The 24460-nt window shown below is 34.4% G+C and overlaps 2 protein-coding genes across 2 annotated transcripts in view; one reads left to right on the forward strand and one right to left on the reverse strand.

The window, feature by feature from the left end:
* LOC121322534 (SPHK1 interactor, AKAP domain containing) overlaps positions 1-8927 on the forward strand; it is a 49972-nt gene extending 41045 nt beyond the window's left edge. Inside the window, exons 8-12 of the mRNA XM_041262634.1 lie at positions 441-608; positions 4652-4738; positions 6709-6761; positions 7202-7386; positions 8100-8927. Coding sequence (XP_041118568.1) covers positions 441-608; positions 4652-4738; positions 6709-6761; positions 7202-7386; positions 8100-8243 — 637 coding nt within the window. The 3' untranslated portion in view covers positions 8244-8927. The remainder of the gene's footprint in view (positions 1-440; positions 609-4651; positions 4739-6708; positions 6762-7201; positions 7387-8099) is intronic.
* A 2344-nt stretch (positions 8928-11271) lies between these two features.
* On the reverse strand, positions 11272-24126 carry LOC121322535 (dynein assembly factor with WDR repeat domains 1-like). Its single transcript, XM_041262635.1, has 13 exons — positions 24048-24126; positions 23233-23305; positions 22683-22827; positions 21281-21339; positions 21033-21155; positions 20549-20648; positions 19760-19867; positions 17408-17514; positions 16911-17013; positions 16335-16449; positions 15286-15362; positions 12158-12320; positions 11272-11647 (listed from the first exon to the last, which is right to left on the reverse strand). The coding sequence occupies exons 1-13, from the start codon at positions 24085-24087 to the stop codon at positions 11577-11579; spliced, it is 1284 nt and encodes a 427-aa protein (XP_041118569.1). The 5' UTR covers positions 24088-24126; the 3' UTR covers positions 11272-11576.
* Between the last annotated feature and the right edge of the window lie 334 nt (positions 24127-24460).

Consider the following 24460-nt stretch of genomic DNA (forward strand, 5'->3'; position numbering starts at 1 on the left):
TTAATAGTGTTAAGGATAGTTTAATTTAAAAAATGGAAAACTTGTAATAAAGAATGCAAGCCAGCCTTTTTTTTTTTACTGTTTTTATACAGTGAAGTATTCAGTGTACAAAAGCAGTTTATTATAAGTAATGTAACTGGTCATTAAAAATTGAGCTACTTAGTTCTGCACTTGGATTGGCGATCTTCTAGAATTCTTATTTTACAGATCTGATGGCAGTACTACAAAAACCAGAATCCTGCAAGTTGCATTATTGGTATACTGTCCTTCCAGTGAAGAATAACATATGTAATCTGAAACATTAAGTAACGTACAAGTTAGTGTTAATAGTTGAGTGATAAAAAAACTTCTTGGTGCTATATAATCAGTGTTACACTTACAGTGACAGACTGCAACATCATAGTTGATTAACAAGGGTTATTGCAATTTGCGTTTTACAGCCCTGCGTGTTACAACACTTCAGTAACTGCAGTAGCTGACAAGGCATCAGTATCAGAGGAATGCCCCACCCTTAGCTGCAGTGATGACAGCACAGGAAGTTGGTCGCAGATCCCCAATGAAGAAGACCCTCCTGAGGATACCAGTAGCTATTTACAGCTAAGTGAAAGGTCAGTAAACTATGTCCCTTCCTGGTATTTTAGCCTGTAGCTGTATAAATGTAAACATGGACAAAACAGCATGCTAGTTTGAAATTCATTGGTAAGCGTTGTTTACTTGAAGCAAAAGTTTACCAAATTGATTTCAAAGTTGAGGTAGCAGGTTATTGTCTATATATTAACCTATAGGGTTTCTGAGTTCATGATCATGTTCTTTATAGTGATTTCTTTGTTCTGAGATAAACACGGTAGAACATCCTGCTGCTAAACATAAACACAAATTTAAGGCCATTTTTACAGACTAAAAGCAAATTCATTAACTTACTGTAAAAACTTTGTATAAGTCTATTTTCTAGGTATTTTTAGGGGGTCATAAAAAGAGTGGAGCGACTTATACACAGGTGTAACCTATAGGCTGGGGGTCAAAAAGAGCTACTTCCTTGTAGCGACCCCTGGGCAACGTCTCTGACGGCAAAAAGCTCTTCAAATCGAACTTACCATGCAATGCTTAAGCAAAGCAATGTTGGGCTTGGCTAGTACTTGGATGGGAGACCACCTGGAAATACTGAGTACTGTAGGCTGCATGTTAAGCTCATACGACTATATATACCTATAGGCTTTTCCCTGAAATTGTTGTCCCAAAAAGGAGGGGGGTGTGACTATACACCGGTGCGACTTATACACTGTTTTTTACGGTACTTTGTAACCATTGCTTTGAAAAAGCAGAAGTGTATGTTATTTTTGTCTCCAGTTTCATTAATGTATCACAACAAGTCATGACAAACCTGCATTTGAAGTAATATCCTTTAAGTTTCAAACCATTGCCAAAATGGTTTAATAGATCAATTAAAAAAAATATTCAGCGAAAAAAGACACTTTACAGAGCATTAAAAAAGGACCAAAAAGAAAGTACGCAGAAAGAGTACACAGAACTGCAAACGCAAGTCAAAAAGGAAGTTAGAAAGGCCAAGAGAGAAATAGAAATAAACATTGCTAAGGGAGCTAAAACCAATTCCAAAATGTTTTTCCAATATTACAACAGCAAGAGAACATTCAAAGAGGAGATTAAATGTTTAAGAGATACAAATGGCAAAATCGTAGATGAAGAAAAAAAAAATAGCAAATATGTTAAATGATTACTTTTCACAAGTTTTTACAAAGGAAGATACTGACAACATGCCCCACATGTCATCCAGTTCCTATCCAGTTTTAAATAACTTTAGCATAACTGAGGCAGAAGTGTTAAAGGGACTAGGAGCTCTTAAAATAAACAAATCCCCTGGGCCGGATGAGATCCTCCCAGTAGTACTCAAAGAAATGAAAGAAGTAATTTACAAACCGCTAACCAAGATCATGCAGCAGTCTCTTGACACAGGGGTGGTACCGACAGACTGGAAAATTGCAAACGTAATACCGATCCACAAAAAGGGAAACAAAACTGAACCAGGTAACTACAGACCAGTAAGCCTGACTTCTATTATATGCAAACTTATGGAAACTATAATAAGATCCAAAATGGAAAATTACCTATATGGTAACAGGGTACTGGGAGACAGTCAACATGGTTTTAGGAAAGGGAGATCGTGCCTAACTAACTTGCTTGATTTTTTTGAGGATGCAACATCGATAATGGATAATTGCAAAGCATATGACATGGTTTATTTAGATTTCCAGAAAGCTTTTGACAAAGTCCCGCACAAAAGATTAATTCTCAAACTGAACGCAGTTGGGATTCAAGGAAACACATGTACATGGATTAGGGAGTGGTTAACATGTAGAAAACAGAAAGTACTGATTAGAGGAAAAACCTCAGAATGGAGTGTGGTAACCAGCGGTGTACCACAGGGATCAGTATTAGGTCCTCTGCTATTCCTAATCTACATTAATGATTTAGATTCTGGTATAGTAAGCAAACTTGTTAAATTTGCAGACGACACAAAAGTAGGAGGAGTGGCAAACACTGTTGCAGCAGCAAAGGTCATTCAAAATGATCTAGACAAGATTCAGAACTGGGCAGACACATGGCAAATGACATTTAATAGAGAAAAGTGTAAGGTACTGCACGCAGGAAATAAAAATGTACATTATAAATATCATATGGGAGATATTGAAATTGGAGAAGGAATCTATGAAAAAGACCTAGGAGTTTTTGTTGACTCAGAAATGTCTTCATCTAGACAATGTGGGGAAGCTATAAAAAAGGCTAACAAGATGCTCGGATACATTGTGAAAAGTGTTGAATTTAAATCAAGGGAAGTAATGTTAAAACTGTACAATGCACTAGTAAGACCTCATCTTGAATATTGTGTTCAGTTCTGGTCACCTCGCTATAAAAAAGATATTGCTGGTCTAGAAAGAGTGCAAAGAAGAGCACTCAGAATTATTCCGGGCTTAAAAGGCATGTCATATGCAGACAGGCTAAAAGAATTGAATCTGTTCAGTCTTGAACAAAGAAGACTACGTGGCGACCTAATTCAAGCATTCAAAATTCTAAAAGGTATTGACAGTGTCGACCCAAGGGACTTTTTCAGCCTGAAAAAAGAAACAAGGACCAGGGGTCACAAATGGAGTTTAGAAAAAGGGGCATTCAGAACAGAAAATAGGAGACACTTTTTTACACAGAGAATTGTGAGGGTCTGGAATCAACTCCCCAGTAATGTTGTTGAAGCTGACACCCTGGGATCCTTCAAGAAGCTGCTTGATGAGATTTTGGGATCAATAAGCTACTAACAACCAAACGAGCAAGATGGGCCGAATGGCCTCCTCTCGTTTGTAAACTTTCTTATGTTCTTATGTTCTTAAACGCTTGTTGTTTTATTTCATGTATGCTTGTAATCATGGGAAATTCAAATAACCATGTGCAGTGTCGCCGACCAAAATTTTCAGGCCTGGAACACGTTTTAACATTCGTGATAACTTTATCTCCCAGTAGTCTTTGCCAGCAAGTACATATGCTGAAAACATTTCAGGATAAAATGACAAATTTCTCTATTAGAGGTATGCAATATATACATTTACTTTCAAAACATTTAATCTTTTTTGACCATGAACGAAGTTCCTTTTCACAGCTTTATAAATCCAGACTTCATACAGTAGATTCAAATCAATCATAAAATACTACCTGCAGCTCAAGGTCTACAGCCATTTGAAAAGCCAAATAAATATGAAATAAGAAAATAAGAACATAAGGTTGTTCGTAGCTTATTGATCCCAGAATCTCATCAAGCAGCTTCTTGAAGGATCCCAGGGTGTCAGCTTCAACAACATTACTGGGGAGTTGATTCCAGACCCTCACGATTCTCTGTGTAAAAAAGTGCCTCCTATTTTCTGTTCTGAATGCCCCTTTGTCTGATCTCCATTTGTGACCCCTGGTCCTTGTTCCTTGCCGCTCTTCTTTGAATTCTTTCTGGAGCAGCAATATCCTTTTTATGGCAAGGTGACCAGAACTGAACACAATATTCATGATGAGGTCTTATTAATGCATTGTACAGTTTTAACATTACTTCCCTTGATTTAAATTAAACACTTTTCACAATGTATCCATCTTGTTGGCCTTTTTTATAGCTTCCCCACATTGTCTAGATGAAGACATTTCTGAGTCAACAAAAACTCCTAGGTCTTTTTCATAGATTCCTTCTCCAATTTCAGTATCTCCCATATGATATTTATAATGCACATTTTTATTTCCTGCATGCAGTTCCTTACACTTTTCTCTATTAAATGCCATCTGGCCAGTTTTGGCATATTATTTTTAGGGTTTCCAGATTTTTCATTTTATACGATTACCGTAACTAATGAGCAGTTTGCAGGTTGTAAGGTTTCACATTGAAATGTAGTAGTTCACATATTGCTTGCATAATCAGTAACAGTATATAAAGTATATCTCACGGATAATTAGATTTCATGCAGATTAATATACTAATTAAACTCTACCAAGCACCACATGATACAAAGTGAGATTAAATTTAACCATAACAAAATGGATTCCTTACTGCCAGACCTTTACCAGACCCCCTTAAATAGTTCTTAGAATTTGTATATGTTTTAAATTTCAGCAATGGGAACAGTAGTGCATCCAGCAGCCTTGGTCTTGTGGATCTCGAAGGTTTACAGGAAGCTGTTTCACCGTGTACGTTGGTAAGGTATGTATGCAGTGCCTTGAAGTCTGTATCTTAAGGTTCGACCAAAATGAGAATGTACAGTATATGAAATGCCAAGGAGACAAAGTTGCCAATCAGAGCAGATCAGGTGCATGACCTTGCATTCTCCTCTTTGTGACTCTTCTCCACCACAACTCCAAACATTTATAACTACTGTATATTCTCATAAGAAGTGTACATCTTGTATAATAAGTACTGTACAGTATACATGTTGGCTGGATGCAGTGCTCCCCCTTTATAACGCTGGGGTCGGGAGCCACAGGTAAGTAACTTTGCAATTTGTGTTATGTCTTATAAAAATTATTAAAGTGCTAGTGTAATGACATTATGGGGAAACAGGAGTCAAGACCATACCCCCTTATAACCTATCCCTTGGTATAAAGAGCCACCTTATAACGAGAGAACACAGTAATGTCTTTTACAGTAAAAAGTCCCTGTTTAGAGATCTGTGAACCTCGACATATTTCTTTAAAAATGCTGTCTTTTTATTAGTGACAGGTTTGATGAAAGACTGTAGTTGCAATTGCAATGTATTCCTTTATTCTCCATTACTGAGTGGCTTTGTGACTGTGTCGAACCTTAATTGATTACATAATCATTTATTTATTGGAATTTAAAAAAAAAATGTTTTAAATGTATTTTTACAGATTGAAATGTTAAAAACAAAACTAAACTAAAAAAACTAAAACGTAATGTTACAGAATAAATGGCTGTTTCTCGGTAGTTTGTCTTTACCTTCACACAACAGTCAACTGCCTAGCAGTCGTCAGTGCCCTGTAATCAGGTTTATAAGTGCAGTCTTAGGTAAAGTCTACATGAGGTATTTGTATGTGAATGATAATAAGCCAGGTTGATCTGTTTGCCAAGTGATATACTGAGGCAGTTTAGAGGAGCTCTTGAGGATATCAATCACAATAAAGGAGTGTTACTCAAATACACAGCAGTTGCTTATCATGATGTTGCATGTATTGGGTGGTGATGAAGGATTAGTATAAAATACAGAGATTGGAGGCTTGATTCTGAAGTTGACTGTGTTAAAGGTTGTGGGTACATGCCAAAGCAGTCTAGAACAATGTTATCAGCAGTAACTCAGTGCCAGTGGTTATTGGGTTATACATTAACAGGAACAAAGGAATTGACAGTGCATGGAGTTTAAATGGAGTAGAGCGAATCAATTAGAGCAAGAGCAGACTATGAACCTATATAGGGCATGACATGTCTTTCAAAGTCACATGAATCACATCAAACCCTGTTTTATTTTAGTGTTTGTAGTCCGTATCTATTCATCCCTACAGTTTTTAACAGGAGAATTAAGTGACAAGTTGGATCTTTCTGTCATTCACTTTCATTGGAAATCCACAGTACAGTTTCAATTGAAAAAAAAAAAAAGTCAGAAAGGCGGGCAACCATTTACATCACAGCAAGCACTTGTCATGCACATAAAACCTGCAATTAGAGAAAACATCAGGTGTTCCTGGAAGCAACCATCTCCTTCTCTCCTCGGGTCTCAGATTGTATTTCTTCATACACTTCATGTGCTTCCTTGATCTTGCTTGAATAGCCGGTAACATTTGCTTTGCTGAAATGGCTATTCAAAATCCCTGTCTAAATAAACTAGACTTCATTTTAGAAATGATCCCACAATGCTTTACCTTTAGTTAGGAACAGCTGTACAAGTCACATTCTACACTGCCACCAGGTGTATAGGAATCTTAAGTAGATCCTGCAAAATGACTGGGCTTGAAAGCACTCAAAGTAATAAAAGCATGCCATTTTTGTGAATAAAAATTAGAACTTTTATCAAGGTAAGATTTACTAATGTACCGTGCTAGCATTTAGTCCCTGTTATAGCTATATATTTAAATAATATAATACTTTCCTGGTTTTCAGTTGCATTCTGTGATATGAAGATAGAAAAAAAAAAACACATCTTTTTTTTTTTTTCTTTTAAGTAAAATAGTAGAAGAAAAGAAGATACTTAAAGAAAATCAATACAATTTGGATGGTAAGTGCAATTTAACTAATTAAAGAAAAAAAATGGGTACACCCAAAAAAAAAAAAAAAAAAACAAACAGAAAAACAAAAACTTAAACGTGCCTTAGTTATTATGAAGAACATAACTTCATTAATTAAAACTGCATTTTAAAATGGATGTTTTCAATTTTGAATGAAGCTGATAATACTGATACCAAAACACAAGCCCTGTCTCTGTCCTTTAGTTTTAGTTTTATTTAGTGATGCACCAGCAGGATTGATATAGAGATATTTCCATCTGCAGCAGTTTAGATAAATAAAATAGACTACATTATACTAAAACTGGAATGTGTCACTGAGGCAATGAAAAAAATGCTTTAAAAAACACTATTAGACACTTCATCTACCAGAGCTATATTCACAGCATAGCATATCAACCTGTACACATATAAACTGATTGCCTCTTTATAGAATGCACATCTGGACTGTCTGTAGGAACAAACAACTGCCACAAGGACCTGCTGGTGATGAACTTTGACCTGGAGCCTGACTGTGTGGACTCAGAGCTTCGGGCTACCTTACAGTGGATTGCTGCTTCAGAGCTTGGTGTTCCAACCATCTACTTTATCAGATCTCTGGAGAAGAGGTCAGAAAAGGTATGTGTAGGAAAAGAAACAAACAGTGTTACAATAATTAATTTTTTAAAGCAATTCTAGAGTCAGTTAGGTTGCTATAAAGTATTGATTAAATTGTAATAAAATGTAGACCTATGAATGTACAGTATTTTCTATTACTATATTGAAACGGCCACGTTTATACGGCTATAACCTTTTGCTGTATTAAAGATCATTACAAGAGAGCACTTGTATTCAAGTAGTATTATTTTACTCTCCTACATATAAACTTAGCCTTGATGCATAGCTGGCGCCTTTAAACAGTGTTTCTGAGCAAATCTGCAGATCTCTAGAATTTGAATATTTTTATTATTTTTTTATTTTTGGTAACAGAAAAATATAGGGAAACAGGGCTGGGGGTGTCTCGCATATTGAAAAGATTTTGCTAGGAGTATCAATGTCAAAATAAACTAATTTTAAATCATTCTTCTTTGTAATATATTGTATTGCATACATCTCCAGTGAATGCTAATTTGGTTTACATTAATAGTTTCTGTATTTTATTGATGCATTCTAGTCACACTCAATGACACCTTATTTATCCGTGGATTTCACACATCTGTGGACCTATGTCCCCCCACCCCCCCACCAAGCGCGCAGATAAACAGAGTTCCACTGTATTTGCAGCTACACTGTTAACATGTTCCAAAAAATGGGAATCACAGTTTTTATTGTCTTCTTGGCTTCTGTTTTAGTTCCTGGATGTGGTGCGCTTTGTTCAGCAGAAGGCTTGGAATGTTGGAGACCTCTTCCGTGCAGTTATTCAGTATTGCAAACTACAAGAAGAAAATGCTGATGCTGTTTCAAGCCTTTTTGACTGGCTCCTGGATTTGAGCTAAGCCAACAATTTACATTTAAACAGATTTGATATCCGCTCACTCTTAGCCACATAATGAGCTTTATTTTAATGATCCCGACAATTATGGCATTTAGGGTGGTGTTATTAATAAGATAACCCAGCATTGTTTGGCATATTTGAATGTGTTTAGTGATTTTAATTCTGACAGGATTGAGGCGCCAGCAATACCCATTTATTACATGATCTACCAACTTTTTAAAAATGATTGTTTCTTGCATTGAATTTAACAGGTTATGAAAAATATACTGGAAAAAGGTAATCGATAAATCGAATTTGTGACTTTTAGGGTTGTGGTATCAAGACCCACTGCTGTTTAGATAATTAAAATAGAACCAACTAAGATGAAAGATTTTAATGAAAAATTCTATAAGCAGTGTTCACTTTCAGTGTTCACTTTCAACAACTTGGCCATCTGGATAAAAACACGTATCTGCTCAGCTATGAGTCTGTATTTCCAACTGTTTGCAGGTGGAGTTTCACACCAACTTCTTTGTTAACACAGAATAAAGGTTAGGATTATTATTAAAATACAGGGTGGATTTAACAAGGTCTCCCAATATTTATATCGTTAAAACATTGCCCAATTGTGTTTAAATTGTGCAAGGTTTATTAAGAAAGCAAAGTTTGTCCTTGGTCTTAGAAACTGTGACTTGATTAAATAGGCAGAACGAACGTTTGTTGATTTTGAAGAGGGTGAAGATTTGCAAATTAGTTCTTGAAGAGGTTTCTAAAAATGTTAGTGCAAAATTAAATGAGCACGCACCTTCTAAGGTTAGCATGATACTCTTACTAAAACAATGCATGAAAAACTAAAAAAAAAAAAAAAGTTGTGTTGTGCTAATAATTGATCAATTGCAACAAACTTAAGAATGTGGTCTTTAGTCTGTACTAAATTGAGTACTAGCTAGTACTAGCTGGTATCTGCGGATCAGCTCTAGCTCTTACTATCTAAGCACCAACTGCAAAGAATAAACACAGGGAACAAAAGTCAGGATCAGTTGATCCCCAACTTTAGTACAGACCTCAGGGATAAACTGATCATTTCTACTTCGTGTACGGGAAATACATTCATTAATACACTTCCTGTGAAAACAAAGAGGCACATTTTACAGTACGTTTTAAAACAAAACCTATTTTAAAGGATATTCACTGAAGCGGGCGAGACATATAACAAGGTGTCAATGTATCTATAACACTCACTACAAAGATATTTAATACTGTAGTTGAAAAGAATAGTTATCAGAAATGCGAAAAATGGTCCTGCCAGAATTACTATCCAAACATTTGTGTAATTTTATAACTATGTTTTTTTGTAGTACCAGTCAGTAAAATCCAGCAGATTGCAAATATAATTTAATGAAGTGCAACCTTTTAATCATGTGACACATTTTTACAATTAGTTTTATTATCAGTAGATACAATGGATGGAATTTATGTACGTTAAGAATTATGTTTAGCTCAATGCTTTATTAAATAAAAAACAACCACTTTGCTTAATATGTTGAAATAGACATCAAAGGGTTACTGTATATTCACGAGTTACAGCTCTTAGTCGAAAGAATCACTGAACTTTCTTAATTGGTTTACAATCCTCTCAGGGCAGATGTCTAATACATTGTGTTTGTTGCAATTCCGAACATCTTAAACCTACCTGCAGACTATTTGCAGGCTCTTGATTAGTTGAAACTTTCCTAAAGGCTATAGTGCTGATAACGTACTAACCACAGGATCATTCTCAGTTAGTGCACTACTTTTAGTTTGTTGCAATTGACCAAATTAGTTCAATTTTAAATGCTTGCTTTAGTTCAGAATCTGCAGATTTGTACCACCAAGTCTTCTAAACTCTTACTTGTAACTTAAAAATAATAATAAAACACAACTGTGATAAATGATGTCATTTGTTTACTCTTCATGATTAGACTTTCGTTTTTAAAGCTTGAGTTGCATCAGTAATCAAACTATACAAAATGTATGTATAAATTAAGATTTGGGCATCATTCTTTTTTAAAAATTAAATCTTTTTTGAAGAACTGTGGTTGCATTGTGCACCTGTAATAAAGTAGAATTTTCCATGTATACAGTACATGAAGGGAAATGTTTACTATGGAGAAGCTGTGCTTGGTTGATGTTTATTTTAACTAGTTTATGTACAAAACATTTTGTAATTTGGAGATTTCATTCAAGTATTCTGGTTAACCGTGCAACATTTTGTTTTTAATTCATAGTTATTTAACTGTACATATTGTATATTTTGGATTATTGCACCTTTGACAGCGTATGTTCTTTAGAGTTGTTAAAACTAACGGCTAGCAAAGGTAAACCTGTACTGTATGATCAGTGGTGTGGATTACATTTTGCAGTATAATGAACAACCTGTATGTGGAACTAGTTTGTTAGTACATGTTTTTGCTGTAATATGGTAATGTTTTTTCAGCATTTAAAACACACACAAAAAAAACTAGCTGTCAAGTGTCAAATATTTCTGTAGTATTGAATGTAATATTTTTAAATTAATAAATTTATGTCATGCATTTCCTGTACCCCCCTTTTTTCCCCTCCCAAAACCTGACAACAATCAGACACTTACTTTTTTACATTTACAAACTAGAAATGTTCACTAAACGACTTCCTATGTCTGTATTTTCTACTTTGGGGGGAAAAAAATGCATAGTATATGTTTGATGAGTGGAACATCAGGTCCTTAATATTGTGCACATCCGCAGGGTTGAATGTGTATTTGATAAAGTGATACACATGCCCCCTGTTAACATCACATCCGATTTAGCGAAGCCATTGTTGCTACTTCAGAAATTCAATGAAGGTTTAACCAGTGCAGATTCATTCATAAATATTTCAACTATGAGCTGTGACTCATATTATACTGTAATGCTACCAGATGTGTTTTGAATGTGAAATGCAACATTGATAAGTAAATACATTAAAACAAAAATAAATACATAAAGTGACAGATGACAACTGCAAAATTAGCTTCAGAAAAACAGACTTCAAAATAAGTTAAATTGACCGGTATTTTTTATTTTTTTTATTTTTTTAAATAAATCTTTTATTTAAGAAAATTGAATAGAAATCAGTCATTACATCCAGGATGCACTTCTGAATGCTTCAGTGGATCTTTATAAAAGCACTCAGATTAGACCTCACTACAGCATTAAAAACAGGATGTATATGAAGTTCACTACAAGTTAAACATTCTGTAAAGAAAACTGGAATCGTAAATATTTTCATTGTGATGATTAGTTCAAGAAAGAAAAAGGGTGCTTCTTCACTGCTGGTTAAAATGTTACTTTTGGTTTCATACCATTATCTTTTCCTCAATTACATTCCTGTCTCTGCGCCATATTCGGCAGGTGTTATCTTTACTGCCTAAAATCAAAACAATGACAACATTAAAAGACCCATTTAAATTAAATATGAAAAATGTACTTAGAATGTATTTCTTCTAATCTCGCCAAACTGTTGTAAAAATATTAGAAATTCAAATTTTCGAATTTCCCCACTTTTCTTTATTTACTATACCTTTAACTGCTAATTTTTAAGTCTGTGAAATGTGCTCTATTTGAACTTCAATGAATATTTATAATACCCAAGACATTACACTACCATGTACACCCAAACCAGTCTCAATATCTATTTCACCCTGGAGACCCTTGGAGAGAGAAGCATTACCTTTTACTATGACAGGTGGCTATCCTATAGTGCTAATGCTCAAGATCAATACAATGGCTATATAGGCAGTCACTATGCCTGTATGACAAAACTAGGGTACAACGTGCAGCAGATTCAAAGCTAGACTGCTGTCGCCAAAGTAAGAGACTTGGTGAGTAGGTAAATAAAACTGCTGTCTATAACAATAATGATGACACAGTTTCTTACCTGTAATAATGGTATTGCCTTCATAGTTGAAAGCACATGAAAATATCTCATCTGTATGCCCCTCCAGCACCTGGAGGCACTGGCCTGTGTGCGGATCCCACATTCTGCCAGTTTTATCAGCACTTCCAGTTAAAATACGACTACCCTGTGGGTTAAAGCAAAGCTGGGGAAAAAAAAAAAAAAAAGTAACTTTGAGTATACGCTCTGGGCCATGCACACTTCAACAAGTTTCCTCAACGAGGCTAAAATCCTTTATTCTGATTGTCTTTACAGACTGTATAAGGTGTGCATAGTTTTCAGATATCTTTAAGTGGCAGGCTCAAGATGACATGACAGACACTTCTTTTTAGATAAATGCCAGTCACACGTTGGGGAATAAGCAGGCAGAATTCTCAGTTCAGTGCATTATTTTGACTTCCAGGTTATGCTTGTGTTCCTTTTGATAGCACCATATGTTTTAATTTCCAAATAATGCCAACTGCTAAACAATGATGCTTTAGTAAAGCTGAGCTGGAGTACAATGTCCAATTCTGGTTACAGCACTACAGGGAAACTGATTTACTTGCAAGTGCCGAGAAGGTTTAAATCTGAATAGAAAAAAAGGATGGTAGAGTATTGTCTCATGCCAAGGACCTCATTGAATGACCTTTTCTAGTTCTTACTTATTTTCAAATAACATTTTTGATATTAAGGCTCTTGTTAAGCAGAAGGTTGGATTATCGCCACTGAATTATAATTTTCTTGGCGCTAACAACTGATGCTGAGTAGCAGCTGAGAAGTACTTTCGTATGATTATAAATTTACCCCTTAGTATGTTTACGGCATTTCTGTTAAACCACCATTTTGTGTAAAATCAGGGCTACAATTAGCAACTACACTAAACATTTACAAATATAAAGGTATAACTGTTTGTGTACTTTTGTGCTATGCATTTATGTAGTCTTTACCTTTTTTTTTTTTTTTAAAACGCTGCCTTTTCTTTGTATTCAATTTATGTGAGACTTTACAGTCTGGAAAATGAGAAGGTAAATCAAATGTGAAAGAGCTGTCCATTGAACAGCTTTCAGAATTGCTGATTGGATTACACAGAGAAAGGTTTTATGGTTAATCTTCAATGCATTTTAGTGTCTTTCTTGAAATGGTCTTTTCTTAGGCTTGTATGTAAGATGATACTGTGTCTTACACTGAATAAAGTAAGTTGGGATTCTATAAACCGTGCACATATCCTGACTCTTGCTGTCCCACAACATGTGCTAAGTGCTACAATCTTGGACATTTTCTGAAGAACAAACTAGCTCTAGGCATTGTGACAAGAATTAGTTTAAAGGCAAATACTGTATACTGACAATTTTAACTGTTTAATTGCCTTTATCCTTCACATTACTGATTATTTGTTCCTCACTTCTAACACAGTATACATTTTTTAAATAAGACAGCATATCATCCATTTTAGAGGGGAAAATATCCATTGATCACTCTCAGCCTTAAACTAAAGAAGTGATAACCAAAGCACAAGCAATAAGGAAATAATCTCCTCCAAAAATATGATTGTTTATCAAATTAGAGGTAAATAATAAACAGCAGTAGTCTTCTACTGCAAATTGCTTAAATTAAATTTAAAGCTCATTCTCAGCTCATAGAACACAGCTTTTCAGTTGTTATTGCTCTGGATCCCCATTCCTTTGTAAAAGTAGTTCATTATTCTTTCCCATTGTACATTTATCATCTATCTTTCAGTAAATAACAAAGGTCAACAAGTTAATTGATTTGTCTTAATAAATATGATAAACTTCTCTAAAATAAGATTATTGAACTTTGAGCTTTATCCATAATAAATGCTACATTCAATTAAAAAAAAAAACTGCAAGTTTATAATGATGTATTTGACCTGCAGGTGATACAAGTTCAATGTGTCTTTAGATTAACAGTCTCTCCTTCTGATTTGAACTGTAAATATGAAATCATTATGGGCTGCAGTAGTGGGTGTAACAAGCCGGCCTTTCTCCTACCTGGTTCAAAACCCTTTTAAAAGGTTGAGGGATTAATGTATCGCTAATCATACATAATTATTCAATCAGCGTACAGACTCTTAGCAAGGGATCTTAGCTTACCAAAACCACACCTCTTGGCTATAATGTCAACTCTAAGGCAGCCGAGGAAAACCCAACTCCCCTCAATTGCACTTTGAACATCCATAGCAGTATTCACTGGTACCTCAAAACCCTCTACTTGCTTAGTCCCTGTATTAATTCATAGAAATCTTGAAATGCCAATAAATAAATAACAGCACAGGAATGGAGGATCACAAAGATGTTATAGATAAAAATTACTAACCAAGATAGCATTTACTATTCCATTGCTGCGTAAGATTTTCAAATTACTTTTTTAAACTCATCTCATTCCTATGCATTCATCTCTGAATTGCACCTGGCCTTTTTATTGTGACGACCTACCAGGCTTTTAGTCACAGCTGCCAACAAGATAAAATGACTTTGCAATTTTTAAGACTGTTTCACACCAGATGTGATACGACAGGCGACACCAGGGCGACACTGGAGTGATGCAAAATATAGGACTGAATCCTATGTTTTGCCATTTCTTTGCGCGACAACTAGGGAATTGAGCAACTACAGAACAGCTTCAATGTACAGTGTCCACCAGGGTGAAGTAGTATCCAAAATGACAGAGGGGGGAAATACCCAGGGCTTTATGACAAATATTATTGTAATTATAAAGCTACCGAAGTGAACGATAATATATGCAAGTTAATTTCAAAGGAACTGGCTAAGCCTGGTATGTATGATTTATTGCCATATGTGGTGACATACCACCAGAGAAGACACTCATAATTTCCACATCATGTTGATGAATATGTACCAGTCTTGACCACAGTTTTGCCAATTTCTATTTTTTATAGTTTTACAGATCTGGCAGTTTTTAAATGTGTCGCATTGTGACTGTGTCACTTGAGGTGTGTATGGTCATGTTGCTGCTATCTTTTTGCCAAATTAAAAATGCCATTGAGTCTTTAGTTATGAGCAGAAAATGGAATTCTAGTAGATGGTTTCTGCTATTGCCAGAAAGCATTTCAGTTTCCCATTGTGGCTGAAGAAGCTCCGAGTACTCACCTTGGAAATTTCACCCTCGTGTCCCTCGAGCTTAGCTATGCATTTCTGTGATGAGGCACTATAAACTCTTGCAGTTCCTTTTATTAAAAATACAAACAAACAAAAAATATACATATATAATATATATATATATATATATATATATTTGCGCGTTAATAATATTTAACAATTTGGAATTTTACCTACTGAATATGATCTAAGCATATAATGACTATGGTGATGAATATGATCTAAGCATTCTTATTAAATAATGACTAACACATACAATCCTATAACAGACATATATAGAATTATATATTATGCAAATTCACAGAGTATTCAGTATTCCATTAAATAAAAACATACGTTATAGAGTAAATATTCATAGATTTTTATATATGCTAAAAAAAATAAAATAAACAAAACCACTAAATTACCAAATACCAAATTGTGACCAGGATGACTACTGATGACGTCAGACCCGGAAGAACACAGAAACCAAAACACGTAACGGCGGATGAAAACTGAGCTGTGGTGCTCAGTATATTTATTTAACAAAAATAAACAGTTTAACCAAAAAGTAGACACAAACGAAAAGGCGCGTTGGCCAAACAAATAAACAAGTATCGTGCTGGTTTTCAGCCAGCCCGTCTAGCAATTGTCTACTCTCTTCTATAGACTTATGTCTCTCCTCTGACACACACACAACCCTCAGCGCAGACAGCTGCAGGCTTTTATATTCTGGCCGAGGAGTTAACTATTTATTTATTAATTACCTGATTACCCCTCAGCCACAATCTGCATGAGATTAAATAAGGATGCGTGACTGTCAGCTAGTTAAATAATCAGTAGCATCCTCACTAGGTTTTCACAAATAAAAACAATAACCTGCCGGACAGCGTCTCGCTCGTCCGGCCAAACAATAAATAATAATAAATAATAATAAATAATAATATCGGACGGCTTTCGTCGTCACATTAATATATAAATCAAAACAATAATAAACAAAGGGGCGGGAAACTCCGCCACACAAATGAAGAGAAATAAGATTGTCAACCAGCAATACATACCATCAGCAGATGCAGTTGCAATAAACTGGCCTGTATAATCAAAGCAAACATCCAATACTTCATCTTCATGTCCCGTTAATGATGCAACACATTTGCCATTGATTGTATCCCAGACCTGGAGAATAACCATACACATATATAATGCAATTAAAAACAAGATTATTTTGATGGATTTTATGCATATAACAATAGACCTATTTTTTATGTCACTGTGCATTTAATGAGTTCCTGATTTTACACATCAGGAAATGCAGATTTAGTAAGTGCAGTTCCCTTTAACTTGTATTTGTTTACAATATAGGAATTCCAAGTGTGTTATTTAATAAAATCCATAGATCACCACAACAGAAAGCATGTTCATCAATTTAAATGCCACCCTATTAAAACTAAATAAAAATAGATTGACAACAATAGTTTGTTACGTACATACCCCCAGGTAATTGCACTGTACAAACACTACATTACAGTGTCTCCTACATCGATGGAAAAGTTTAGCATCATCTAGAATGTTAGGATTGAGACATTAAGTTATTGCATTCTAATTCGGATTTGATGGAAAACATCTGAAACTCTCACCATGCATGTTTTATCCATAGATCCTGTGACTATAAGTGAGCAGTCCCAGTTGAATTGTGCACTGCTTATTTCTCCTCTGTGCCCAATCAAAGTATGGATTCTCCTAAAAAAAACAATGCAAATAATTATTTCACACATCTATAACACTCCACTTTTGACAATTCCAAAATACAATAATGGAAGTTGCAGAAAAACATATTTTATGTTTTTTGCCAGTTTCCATTTTTCATTATTCACCAGAGGAAAGTAAACATAACCAATATATTTCATTTGCTGTGCATTAACTTGAAAAATGTATTTCCCCCATCGGAGTTGGATGGTATGGCCTTACTATCAATAAATAAACAATTAATTAAATAAAATAGATGCATGCACTATGCACAATTCAAGCGGAACATAATTAAGACTTATGCTGTAATGACAGTGCTGTGATGATAGTGCTAACTATTATAAATTACTTTGGAAGAATATAATTAAAAAATGAAAAGATTCCATACCTTCCTGATTGAACATCCCACAATGAAACAGTATGGTCAAAAGATCCAGTGATAATTTTGTCTCCCGTTGTGTTGAATGACAGTGAAATTATTTCTGCTGAATGGCCCTATAAAATATAATTGTGCCATGGATTTAAAACAATCATAATGCATAATGCATTTTTTAAATAAAACTACAGTGAATAGCAATATTATCAATGTAGTTTTGTCAATTTATTCAGTAGTAAATTTTGTACAATTTTTGCCACTATCATAATAATAATAATAATAATAATACTAATAATAATAATTTATTTATTTTTATATAGCGCCTTTCATAGTGGACTACCATCACAAAGCGCTTTACAGAGATAGACTGTGAACTGTGCATTATATGCAGAGTCACTTACAATAGGACACTGGATAAGTAAAAAATACTAACTCCAGGTATCTGCCTATCAACACACAATCACTTTGCATATAATGTACTTCAATTTCAATCCAATTTTCTCCATGTTAGAGCAGTTCAGATAAGGATGAATGTCACCAAGGCCTTTTTGTGGCCCACGGCTAGCCAGACAAATAACATTTCTGGGAACCTAATATTTTATGTGGCTTGATAATTGACACATGCCCTTCACCGCTGTGGAGGACATCCTTAAATCTCACATTGTTTTTCCCATAGACATTTTAGTACAAAGCTACCAAAAGCTATTTCTATAAATGGCATATTGTCAGATATCGATGATGATAAACACTTAGTTTTTTAGAAATGTCATTTCAAATTATTTATTTATTTATTTTTAAATTTAGTAGTCGCCAATATTTTTTATTGTTTTCTCCCCAATTTAGTAGTGTCCAATTATTTTTAGGCTCAGCTCACTGCTAACACCCCTGTGCTGACTCGGGAGGAGCGAAAACAAACACAGGCCGTCCTCTGAAGTGTGTGCCATCAGCTGCCCGCTTATTTACACACTGCAGACTCACCATGCAGCCACCTAGAGCTACCGCATTGAAGGACAACGCAGCCCTAGGCAGTTTACAGCCAAGCCCGCAAGCACCGGGTCACACCACAGGGGTCACTGGTGCGCTGTGAGCCAAGGACACCCTGGCCGACCTAGCCTACCGCCAATTGTGTGTCGGCTCCTGGGAGCTCCCGTCCTCAGTCGGCAAAGGAGTAACCTGGACTCGAACCGGCGACGTTCAAGCTATAGGGCACATCCTATTGTACTACATTATTGTACTATTTCATGTATTATGCACTTTCCACTGTATTTAGTGTACTATTTTCATGTATTATGCTATTATCATGTATTATGTACTTTCCACTGTATATCATGTTTTATGCATTTCTGAAGTATTATGGATTTTCTTGTATTTACTGCATCTTGTAAAGCGCTTTGAAGATGGTGTTCCACTAGGAAAGGCACTATATAAAATAAAGATTGATTGATTGATTGATCCTGCACTCCACGCGGAGCGCTTTTACTTCATACGCCACTCGGGAGCCCAGAAATCTAATTTTTAAAGCCGAGATGTATGGGTTGGATTCCAGGCCAGAGCAAACCTCATAGTCAGCAAGTTCAAATGGCATTTTTGTTTCATATGTGAAGTAAAGAACGTTTAGAATAATTAATTTACAGGGTAGTAAATATTAAAATTGGTGAAATAAATGTATTTCTATCAATCACATAAAGGACTTTATTTTCATTGAAAATCCCAAAAGACAAAAGTTATGCAGCGTTCTATACAGCATAGCTGTTGAAGATAAACAGAAACAAGTAAGAAAGGTTTAAAATACAGCTATGGCCAAAAGTTTTGCATCACCTAGAATTCTAGGATTGAGACATAATTAGAAAAAAAAAAAAAACTATATGAAAGGAATTTAGAAGCTACAAAATAAGATAACATTGCATGTCCCCATGTGTTGCTACAGCTGATTAAATAACGTACCTGTCATTTTTCTTTTCATTGTTAACATCCTGACAACTTTTTGCATTTTAAAGTCTGTTTCAGAGGTATTTTCAAAATGGCCGCTCTAGTCAAGATTTTAACAATGAAAAGAAAAATTACAGGTACATTATTTAAATAGTTGTAGAAACATGTGGGGATGTATAACCGTACTCTTTAATACAAATATAAATATTCAGATCCAGAAGCTTTAGGCAAAATTTTACTTTTACTAAAATATGATTTATAAAACAGTGTGACTCTAGTCACTCAAAATTTTACTTTTACTAAAATTTGATTTATAAAACAGTGTGACTCTAGTGTTGAATGGTTACGGTGATATTCAACATTCACATTCTGTAGGCTCTTCAAAAGTAGCCAATTGATAATAAATACTCTTGAAAGTATAAGAATTATACAGACTGTTAATGTAACAGCTTCTTCTCCAGTCTGGACATCCCAAAGCTTTGCTGTTGTGTCCATACTCCCAGTTGCCACCAGTGTACTTTGCGGATTAAATGACAAGCATACCTGTAAAATACGTACAATTTAAAACATACATACCACCTAAAATATCAGTTGCACTGTGCCATGGTGCAAAGGAGAAACTCTCCTTCCAAAGAAAAGGCTTTCCAAGAAATATCTTTAAAGATGTTCTTTCTTACTGCTGCAGCTTGAATAAATAATTGCATTTTTATTGTACAGCTAAACCTGCTGCTTTAAGTTACGGGCTATTTAAAATATGCTGTAAACTTTAGATAAATTAATCTTTTGGAAAATGTGTGATAAACTGTGTGTCACAAATACCAAACATAAAATTTAACTATATGCCACACTATAAATTCAATATGTAATTAAAAATAATATTTTGCACTGCCTTGTTCTTAAAAGCTGCAATATAAGTCTCATTATGTGTACTCTCTACTTTAATGTACTATAAGCATTACATACATTGCATTCGTGTAATAACTCTGAAATCACTGGGTAGTATTAACAAAACACCGAAGCATAGATGTATGAAACTTTATGCATTAATCTTTTAATTGGAACACTTACAAGCTTTTTGTTGGCTTCTGTTTTGTGCTTCATTTAGTATACTTAAAGATGAATTTTAAAGTCAAGAGTAAATTATTTTATCATTCAGATATCAGTTCATGTCCACACTGGTCAACTGTATGTAGTACAGCAATAAGCTTTAATTTAAACACTTACAATTTCTGCAGTATGACCTCGAAATGTATGGTAACATTTGCCTGTCTCTGCACTCCATAATTTACAAGTCTTGTCAAAGGATCCAGTGGCAATTTTATCACTACAATACAAAAATAAAAATGATTACATACAAATTAGCCTCTGAAATTGCAAACCTGTATTTCATTTACAATCAATCAATCAATCTTTATTTTATATAGCGCCTTTCATAGTGGACCACCAACACAAAGAGCTTTACAAGATGCAGTAACAAGAAGAAAATCCATAATACTTTAAATAATTTACAAGGCCTAAAATAAGGTTTCTTTAGAGATTAGTTAATTATGACTTAATAACATTATTAACAAAACAAAACAATTTAGTGGTTTATGTTCACCCATAATTTAAAACAAATACAATAAGTTGCCATTTAAAATACATTAAAATGCACATGAACATACAATTACATGTATGCAGATTGAGCAAATGCAGTTAAACACATTACCCATAAGGATTGTTGAATGCTATTGCATAGACCACATTTCTGTGTCCTTCCAGTGTGTGCAACTCTTCTCCTGATGCTGTATCCCAAATTTTACATGTTCTGTCATAGCTCCCTGTTATGAAGCTGTGAATAACAAAATTCATAAATACATGCCACTTATATTTACAGTTTAAGTAGATTTCAAGTGACAGCATTTAATAGTGAATACATTTTAGAAATCAAGCAAGTATATGAATAAGGAAACTCACCTTGAGCCAGATTTGTTAAATGCAACATTTGTAAGGGGTAAGATGTGTGCCCGGAGTACCTAAAACACAAAAAACAGCAAGGTTGAAATCGCTTCTATCTGGTGTTGAAGTGTTGGTAACTGCTGCTCTCTACAGATAAAATGTGGAATGACAAAAGCAATTCCTTAAACATCTATAATGTTTTAGCACACAAGTATGTTAGTGATAGATATACAGTATCATGGAAAAGAAGATCACCATACATTTGTACTGGTGTTGATGGTGGCTACTGTGATGATATTCTGATATGAAATGAACATATTAATGTGTCACCTTAAGGCCCAATCAAAGGGGTGATAATTTGCTTGGCAGCAGACATGTCTACTGCATTTAAAAACCTACACAAAGAACTTAAAGAAATAACATTTCAAATTATGATTTATTTTTGTTTTTAAATATTATATTTATTATTTTAAGATCCAGTGGCGCACACTGTTGATTTAAGTGGCAAATTTAGTAGGAATAATCTTCTATGTTACTTTTTTTAGTAAATCATAATCTTCATATATATATAAATATATATATATATATATATATCTATATATATATATATATTAATATATATATATATATATATATATATATATATATATATATATATATATATATATATGTTTACATTGTAACCTTACCATTGCTAGTATGATAATGGAAGCACAATTTTTATTTTATTTTATATATAGTACACTCTAGTGTGAATCATGCTTTCCAACTAGATAACTATTCTCAAAACACCACTCAGCAATGCACGCTTTGATTAAATTCCTTGCAAAAAGAAATTTATGAGATTGGAGATATGTTCTGTTTTTACATTCTTCAAACAACACATTTTAACATGATATTACTCTGTCTTGTACTGAGATGACTTCTGTAAACTGCATGAATTATTCATTTGCATATGTACCTATAGGTTTAACAAGGGCTGCATCGTTCCCTTTTACTGTAATATGCCAAATATAAGCCATTAGTATGCAAAGTAGCTCTCATTTACTTTAATATTTATGAACTATCGCTGATCATTTCTGTCATAAGGAACTCTAAGTATGGATTTTTTTCTTATCTAAAATAAGAATCACAATCCAGAAGGAAGCTAAATGAAGTTCCTCTCACAAAAACACTGGTTCACTTAGTTCCATTCAAGAACCAGCAAGGGAAATCTCATTTCCGTCAGAATAACAATCTGTTAAATTTAGTTCCAGAGAAAACTACTTGTGCTGCAATCATCATTTACATCTTCAGTGTTGTAAATCTCTTTGAGATGCTTGCAATAAAGATGCTATAAAGTGTGCATCACATTGCATTATATTGACTGTGATCAGTGCAACACTTCAACCACAATGCATTGCTCAGCAATATTTCTTACCTTAAAAAGATAAAACTTTTGATCATCCTGTTGACCAAGTTTTTCTTGTAGTCTCTGTACCAGCTGTTTTACTTGTTCTGTGCGTGAGGCAGTGATAAGGGGTTCAGTTTTTTTAATTTCTTCTACTAATTCACCAATATCTGTGCTTTAGCAAAAAGAATAAAAACAGTTTCCATTAATATTCACAGGTGTAGTTTTAATGAAAGAAGTCAGAAAGTTGAACTGCTATCAGTATGCCTTTCACTATGATGGTTTGGAATAGGGGTCCCTTGGGAACCCCTGGGGTTAGATTAGTGAAAGTCTAGTGAAGACAGCTGTTGACTGGGAAAAGGCTAGATTTAGAAAGCATTCAATCTATTGAAAAGGCTTAACATTTGTAATAGTAAATTTCATAGAACTAACCGGGGCATTTTTAGCATGGACTCCAACATACCACCAATATAATAATGTCACATTCGAAAAAATAACAGTAAAAGTATAACATTTTATAAAAATAAAAGTCACACATAAGTTTACTGTATATTAGTTATGGTTTGTACTTCATACTTACTCTGGAGATAGATCAAGTAAATCTATTGATTTGGTCTTTAACTCGCCTCCTTTTTCATATTCCAATACTATTCCTGTATAAAGATAAACACGTTCCACTTAGTAACAAATACTGTAACACTGAACTAAATGTGTACAGTTGAGAATGATTGTGTTAATCTACTGCTTTTGTATCATTTTCAAAGGGCACCAACCAAGATATACACAACTTTAGGTTTGGAATCTAGAGATACATACAAATTAACCCCAACGGGACAGCAGAATAATATGCATCTAGCAGTACACTGTAAACAAGACTTTTACATTGCACAATGGCGTCGAAGGTGACTGATCAGATACTTAAAATGAATACAAATTATTCAACGAATCCCTTTACGTTTATAATAATAATAATAATAATAATAATAATAATAATAATAATAATAATAATAATAAATAATAATAATAATAATGCATATCTAGCATTTAAAACAAGGCTCTTGGAGAGATTGCATGACTGATAAAATGTTGAGCTACAAAGAAAGTAAAAGTAAATCAGTCACGTGTCATTCTATAACTGTTTACACTTTGCTAAAGGGCTTAATTTTAAACTGGAAAAATTAACACTTATTATATGAACCATTATGTGATAGAAGTGCAACAACTAAGGTAACAGACAAAACGGCACTATTTTTTTGTTTGTGTGTTTTTCTCCCAGAGAACAGAAGTATTCATTGTGCTGTTTTCAGACCACTGTTAAAACACACCTTAACATATGCATTAGTTAAGTTATTGCATGTACATGAATTAATGTAATTGTAAATATATAATTGTTACCTGGTGGATAATATCTAAGCAGGAATCGTTTGAGTTTCATCTTGTCCAGACTGAGCAGCAATGCATGCAGCAAACAGACCGTCACTATAGCAACACAGCAGCTCTGAGGCTACAACTGTAGCGCAGGCGCATAGCCCAGTATTTATTACTGAATAGGTGATGAAAGTAACACCGTTTGTGTATTCCAAACCGTTGCCCCCAAAACCTGTTTTCTTACTATCAGTTTCACTTTTATAAATTACATGGGTCTGCTTGAAGAAAGCTGATTGAAGTGGTTGGGCTTATCCCACAGCAGTGCTTTGCTTCTATGGATTTTTTTGCTAATTTCAGACTAGCAGAGCCTTTCCTTACACCTATCTTGTTGGGTCATACAAAAACATTGCGTAGGAGCAGGTAACCGCAGTTTCATGGGT

This window comes from Polyodon spathula, chromosome 11 (genome assembly GCF_017654505.1).
Source record: "Polyodon spathula isolate WHYD16114869_AA chromosome 11, ASM1765450v1, whole genome shotgun sequence".
NCBI classification, from domain to species: domain Eukaryota; kingdom Metazoa; phylum Chordata; class Actinopteri; order Acipenseriformes; family Polyodontidae; genus Polyodon; species Polyodon spathula.

Excerpts from the sequence above, each read along its gene's own strand:
- LOC121322535 (XM_041262635.1), bottom strand. The coding sequence starts at position 24,087 with ATGAAACTCAAACGATTCCTGCTTAGATATTATCCACCAG. Across the intron at positions 23,306-24,047 it reads GCTTAGATATTATCCACCAG|GAATAGTATTGGAATATGAA; the intron begins GTAACAATTATA and ends ATCTTTATACAG. Across the intron at positions 22,828-23,232 it reads TTACTTGATCTATCTCCAGA|CACAGATATTGGTGAATTAG; the intron begins GTAAGTATGAAG and ends TTTTTGCTAAAG.